At 47.7% G+C, this 6,933-nt stretch overlaps 1 protein-coding gene across 1 annotated transcript; it reads right to left on the reverse strand.

Moving 5' to 3' along the window:
• Positions 1 to 3,579: 3,579 nt before the first annotated feature.
• LOC103812484 (homeobox protein NANOG-like) lies at positions 3,580 to 6,138 on the reverse strand. Its single transcript, XM_009085554.4, has 4 exons — positions 5,973 to 6,138; positions 5,376 to 5,650; positions 4,497 to 4,586; positions 3,580 to 4,116 (listed from the first exon to the last, which is right to left on the reverse strand). Exons 1-4 carry the CDS (start codon positions 6,136 to 6,138, stop codon positions 3,694 to 3,696), a joined length of 954 nt encoding a protein of 317 aa, XP_009083802.3. The 3' UTR covers positions 3,580 to 3,693.
• Between the last annotated feature and the right edge of the window lie 795 nt (positions 6,139 to 6,933).

A 6,933-nucleotide genomic window follows, 5' to 3' on the forward strand; every position in this document is an offset into this window, starting at 1 on the left:
TTTAATATCCAAGTGTAACGATTTAGAATAATTCATGCCTCATGACTTTTCAGTATCAGCCAATAAGTTGCTGCCTTCTGATGCCGGGCCAGGCAAGAGAAGTGTGGCAATGCTTAACTGAAAATTTCCAAAACCCTGTTAGCTCAGCCTTCGGGTCATGCGGTGTAGTTAGATAGCTAAATATGCTTATGTATGCCTGTAGGGAAGAGCCTATTAAAGCAAAGATCATTACTTTTATCTGCACTGGAGAGACAACTGGGGCTGTGAGCCCTTGCTCCTGGATCACTCAGAAGAAACATGCAGCTTGTAAAACCCCTGCAGGCCACACTGACATGGAGAGCAAGGAATGAGATTGTTTTTCCACTGCTCTTGGTATTTTCCCTGTGGGACAGCTGGAACCCAGTGAACTACAGAATAAAATCCAGGTCTGCATAATCTGTACCAGACCAAATTTCTTCTGTTTAGGTGGAATGCTCTGCATCACTGAAACTACATCTGCAGCTTTTTTTGTCACTGCAGATGTTGTAAATGAGGAGTATATTCCCACAAGCTGTAACATGTATGAAGAGCTCCAAATAATCTTACAGCTTAATCCTAAAAAGATTTGCTAGCAAAGCAAATCATGTTTGCAGTGTGCAGAAGTCACTGTTACACAGCAGAGTCACGTGAAGCAGCAGTCCTAACATAGGTGTAATGCATCCTAGCAGAAAGAGCTTTTGCTAGCATGAACTTTCTTCCTCTAAGGAACTAATACCAACACTTCCGCAAGGATGAGGCTGGAGGCACCTGCATCTCCACCAGTTTAGGTAGTAGTGCCCAGTTACCTGTGCAGTTGTTTCACATAGTGATGTGATTCAGACACGTGAAGGTAACAGAAGAGATCACCAGTTCTGTGGAAAGACAGAGTGCTGTTTTTTAATTCCACAGGTTCTAGAAACATTTCCTGGGCAACTGTGAGTCCTTTCCAGCCCACCTTCCAAAACTCAAAGAACAGCTGCTCCACATGCTCCCTCCAGCTACATGTGCTTGCCAAACCTGCACACAACGTAGGCTGAGCAATCAGGGGAATAACACAGCCATGAGGGAACACACAATTTCCACAGAACACTCCCACAGTACATGGAGTAACAAACCACAACATGCAGAGCAATCATTCTCAGCCCCAGGGCTGTTTTAGCAACAATATCTGTTTTTGCAGAAAGACATCTGCCAGAAGAGTTCTGGCTATCTCCTTACCCTTGCAGCAGACACATAGAAACAAAACATACAAATCGGCACAGGTTAACTGCAGCAGGCATCCTCTGCAACCGTTCTGCAAAGATCTGTATATTCTTTAAAGACTGCATCTTATAAGAACCCCAAAATCATAAGCTGCTAATTCTAAAGCTGGAAGACAAGGTATAGTATGTATAACTTGTATAGGTGATTTATATGGTCCACCTCTATTTTTTTTCAAGTCAATTGTTGAAATACTATTGCTAGAAAATTACCCAGAAGTCATTCAATGCTACTGGGATATGAATCTCCCATCTGGATGAGAAAGGAGCCCTTGTTCTGTAATGCAGAAAACCAAGTGAACCTGGCATTTCCCCCTCTCCTGGGCCAGATTTACCATTTTCTGCTGTTTTAAGGTTGGCAGCCCATACATATAAATGACTCATTCTTTTGTCCTTCTCTACAGAGACTCAAGCCTCTGCTCCTCTCTCCTTCCCGTACCTACTGTACCTTGCCTCAGGAGCAGAGGATTACAGCGTTGCAAGAGGAAAAGAGGGGATATGCTTTAGCACCCACAGAAGCAGGTTCTGTTCAGCAAAGGACTGGTAGCAGTTGGAGCCTGAGCAGTCAGCTGCCAGTTTAGCTAATTGTGCTCCGTGGGAGAACCCATTGAATTACCCCTGATGGACAGATGCGGTGCTTCAGTGGTGTAGTGTACTTTGAAGAATGTGGGATTAAACCCGAACACAATTTCTGCTAGTTTGGACTGTGACTAAATAGCAACTTGGTTCTAGTTTTGTTTCAGTGCTGGAGATTCAGTTACTTAGTCTCAGACTTCTGTTGCCAGTTGAGGTCAGCACAAGAACCCCAACAGAGCTGCATTGTTAATTAAGAGGGATTCCAGACCTCCAGTTGTGACCTTCTGGAGCATCAGCAGGAGGCCACGATCTCCCAGACACTTTCTTTTGCTCCATCCTCCTTCTTCAATACTTTTTTTGAAGCTCTGCTGCTCAAGGGCTAATAGAAGCACGTTACAGGGCTGCACATCACTCAAGCCAGCAGCTTATCCAGGTGCCTGGCCCTAGAGCCTCCCCCACCCTCCTTGCAGTAGGCTACACACCTGCATATTAAAAGCAGGCTGATAAGACTTCTGTGGCTTGCTCCTTTTAAATAATTACTTGATCCCATCTCTTGGAGAAACACCGTAGGGTTATTTTATTTTTCCCCTCCCTTTGTGAAATACAAAGCTGTGTTTTGTGTCAGGTACATACAGTCAACATGTATATTTGTGATTGTGATATGGGCGGAAGACGAGAATGGGACAGTTGTGAATTCTAATGATAACTAATGAAAGTAAAGCATGGAAGAAGGCCTTTGAACCTATCCTTTGTTTGCAATTAACCTTGGTTAATTTCGACCAAGGCAAGCTGGACGTCACTGTTTATGAGATTTATAGTCATTGTAATTAAAAAGGTGGACCCACATCTGGGGAGCTGGACTCCACCAGATGGGATTTGCCTTTACTCTTGCAGAAACCAGGACCAACATCTCAGAAACTATTACCATTATCTGGGGACCTTCCTTTCTGGGACATATCCTGAGATCACAATAGTGTATGGAATTGTGACATGAAAATTGGGAATAAAACTGCTGATGACTAAAAAGCATATGAGTACCCCTATAAACACCTGTGAGCCCTAACTATCAGTGTGCAGTTGGAGGGAGAACTGCTCACTGTACCCAGTGCTGTGTTGCTCATACTTTACCATATTAATTAATAAATTGATTGCTGCGTGAATATTGGCATCGTTAAGCTTCTTTTTATAACAGCTTTCCTCATTACTGCAGCTCTAACCTGTGTAGCACAACCACTCTCATAGCCACCCGTTCAAATGCAAGCTATTGACAGCATCACAATATTAAAATAAAGTAATTTATTTTCAATTCAAACAACTGTGTAAGAACATTAACTTTAAGAACATTGAACATTAAACAGAAAAACCAATAAAACACAACATGAACATTACATAAAACATGCTTGGTAACATTGCAAAAAACAAAACTTGATGAAAAATTATTCAGCAACAACAAACATTCACCTCCTTTGCAGTGGAAGCTCTGCTGCAAGACACACAGGGCAAGGATCAGAGATCACCTGCTAGATAGGCAGCAAAGAAGGTGAGACTTGGACAACAAACAGATCAAACTGTTCACAGCTACAACATTGCACACTGGCCTCAATGAATGAGGTTTGAACTCTTCAATACCCAAAGCATCTTTGCCAAGGGTTAGCTATGAACAGACAGGCACACTTACATAGGAAACTAGCTCCAGGCAGCAGGGTCCTGAGCCCCCCCCCCCCAACCCGTTAGTTACAACACCAGTAGTGGAGGAGGGGCAAGAAAAACAAATAGAACATGACTTCAAAACCCTGGAAATCCCATGGGTGAACATAAGAGGTGGGAGGAAAAAAAACCTTCAAACCTGAGACTCATACCCACTCTGGGTCCCCATGGGATGCCAAGGTAACTGGCATTGATTCTGTATAGGAGAGCTCGAAAATGGTGTGACAGTGTCAGAGGTGCTCTGGAAGTTGAAAGTGTCTTCAACCTCCAAGCTGACATAATCTATATTGTCAAAGTAGCTGTGATAGAAGTTCATTTGCTGGCTTAATAAACCCATGGTTTGCTGGGTATTGCAGCTTGTCCCACCTTTTCCAAAGAGCCCCTCATCCTCCACAGATGGGATTGAGTACAGGTTCTGCCCATTTCCATAAGTCTGTCCGCTGCTGTAAGCCTGGTGCACGTTGGACACAGCCTGAAAGTTCCTGCTGGAACCGGCAGGGAAGACCTGGTGGAATGTGGGTGCTATATCCAGGTATGCAGGCTGATGAACCCCATTCTAGGAGACAAAGAAAGTCGTTCAGCAGTGCAGAACCACACCAACGACTCATTCTTTTGGATGGGTCCTCTTTTCTCCCCCAGCCCTCCCTCCAAGCCGAACAATAGCGCCTTTTTCAGGCCCATTGTCCTCCCAAGAGACCAGTAATAGCAGAGATGACCGGTTAGTAATCTCCAGCTCAACGTGTCCAGAAACAACCACGCTGGGGGGGAAAACCAGTTTAGAAGAGGTGCCATTGTAAGCTCTGTTACAAGGAATACAACTGGCTTGGTAATATTGAGTCCTGTGGCTTGTTTGAATCATGTCCAGGTTGGACATGATAAACTTCTCCCCGCAGACTGGAGGAGCCATGACTAGGGGTGATGGGGGAGTTTACTCACCTGTGGTAAATACATCCCTTTATCCATCCACTGGCTCTCCTTTTGGCAACGCTTAAATTTCATCCGTTGATTCTGAAACCATGTTTTCACCTAAAAGTGATGCAGAAAGGACATAAATTAGAAATTAATTTTTAAAAGCTTAAATTTTTAAACTTTTTTTTAGAAATTAATTTTTAAAAGCTACACATCCTTACTTCTGCTACAATCCAGTTTCTGACTTCTAATACTATAAATCATTTCAGCGCCTAACAACGTGCAGCAGATGCAGGTGGCTGTAAAATAGAGCTGAGACATAAAAACTAACATTCCTATTCCTCAGGTCACCACCGTATCTTTTCTGACATTAAAAACCCTACCTAAAGCACAGGCCAAGGCAACTGCAGAAATCGGGTGGTATACAGCACCATCTCACTGCTGTGCCACGGTCAGGGCTCAGGAGTGAGTCGCTCCTTTAGCCAGACACAAGCAGCTGCTGGGACAAGGACCCTCCCTCTAGCTTGCACGGCAGTGTAGGTCTTTTTCTACATTCAGAGACAACACACGTCCGTGCAGAACACTAATCTGACTCTGCACAGCCCTTTGCTGCTCTGCAGGGCCTTTCAAACACCTGCACGCAGTGGATGGATAGCACTGGAACCAAAGACTGAGTCATAGATTTTTACACCCTCTGCTCTCTCACGTAAGAGGTAACACTTACATGATAATGAAAACTTCCCTCTGGGGTCCAAGAAAAATGAAAACCACAAAAAAAAACCAAAACAAAACAAAAAAACCAACAAAACAACACAAAAACAAAACAAAAAAAAACCAAAAAAAAAAAAAACCAAAAAAAAAAAAAAAACACCCCGACTCAGGTGCTACTCAAAGCAAGATGTTCACCTGCTTGTAGGTGAGCTGAAGGGCAGCAGCTAGCTCCCGGATCTGCTGGGGGCTGAGGTACTTCTGGCTCTGGAAGCGCTGGTGCAGGGCTTTCAGCTGCTCCTGCGAGAAGGCTGTGCGGCTCTTGCCCGTCTTCACCACACCCTTGCCTTGCGCCTTGACCTTCTGGAGAGAGGAGTGGGGAGACGGGCTCCCCACTGTGGTGGGACTGGTGGCGGAGTCGGGGGTGTGGTACTGGGTGAGTGTCCCGGAACTGGAGGAAGCTGGAGAGTCAACTGAGGAGAAAAGAGAACTGCGGTTAGCAAAACAAGATAGGGAAGACTCAAAAAACCTTGAAAGTCCAGTTTATCGGGGGAATTTGAGATTGCGGGTGCCCTGGGGACCCGCCGGGGCTCGCAGCCGTGGGCAGCGGAGCACAGGTCGCCTCATGGCAGCGGAACCGACGCGGCCCTTTGGCCCGTCCCGTGTGGGCAGAGCGGCCACGATGGCACCAGGCTCCCGCCCGCAGCATCGGCATCGCCTCCCAGCCCCGGGGCACACGGCCACTCCTCCTCCCAGGCCAGGAGAGCCCGATTGCTCGGCCGGCCGGCCACGTACCTGAGGGACTGGGCGTCTTGGCCGCGGGCAGCGGGAGCGCCTCCAGCGCCGGAGCCTCCTCGGTGGGCGCGCTGTCCATGCCGCCTGCGGAGAACCAGTAATAGTCCCCGTACCTGGCCGCGCCGGGGTAGAGCACGTATTGCGGCGTGGCTAGGTGGGCGCTCATGGCCGGGCCGGGTCCCCCTGCCCCAAGCATCAGTCGAGGTGACCGCCGAGACTGCCGGCAGCCCGCGGACAGGCACTCCTTTGGGGGGAGATGGGGGGGATGCTTTAAGTCCGCCCCAGCCTGGCCTTGGCTGGAGGGTATTGTCACGGCCATTGTCATGTTAAAAGTTGGTTGATTAGGGGGAAGGGACTTCGAGGGTATTCAGGGACCGGGGTGGGCTGGGACACCGGACTGCGCTTGCCAAATTGGCTGGTAGATGCCACGGCGGGGATGAGTACATGACTCCCTGCTGGGGAGTGGGAAGGAGGCCCTTGCTCGCCCCCCGGGGCAGCAGGTCCGAGCGGAGTCGCCCGGTGAGTTGGACGGAGCTTGGCAGACACCCCAACCCCCACATTTCACAGTTCTCCACCCAAACAGAGAGAATGGCCCCGGAACCCGCCGCGGGGCATGAGGAGACTTTGTGCGTCTGCATTGCAGATCGCAACCATCATTGCCAAGAGATAAGCCCTGCACCTCGCCGCGAGTGAATCCCGACGGGGGGCAGGGGGATGGCCCCACGGAGCCGTGTCTGTATGGCAGGGAAGAGGGCTCAAAGAAAGCCAGGCTGCTTCCCCCAGCGGCTTGCCCAAGGCTGAGACAGGCACTCCTGTTCGGTACATTTTCCAAGCTTCTTTCCCCAGCCATTTAAGACTTTCTAAAAAGTGATATCTTAAAATAAAAAATTTACTTTTTTTTTTTTTTTTTAACTCAGCAGGGAGGGATGGGAATCACCGGGTCAAATTCAAAAGGAGACAA

This window comes from Serinus canaria, chromosome 1 (assembly GCF_022539315.1).
Source record: "Serinus canaria isolate serCan28SL12 chromosome 1, serCan2020, whole genome shotgun sequence".
Classification (NCBI taxonomy): Eukaryota; Metazoa; Chordata; class Aves; order Passeriformes; family Fringillidae; genus Serinus; species Serinus canaria.

Bases quoted from the DNA above. Each gene is read 5' to 3' on its own strand.
- LOC103812484 (XM_009085554.4), bottom strand. From the start codon at position 6,138: ATGAGCGCCCACCTAGCCACGCCGCAATACGTGCTCTACCCCGGCGCG. The intron at 4,587-5,375 runs GTGAACATCTTG...CATCACTTTTAG, and splicing joins TTCAGCTCACCTACAAGCAG to GTGAAAACATGGTTTCAGAA. The intron at 4,117-4,496 runs GTGAGTAAACTC...TTTGTCTCCTAG, and splicing joins AAGGGATGTATTTACCACAG to AATGGGGTTCATCAGCCTGC.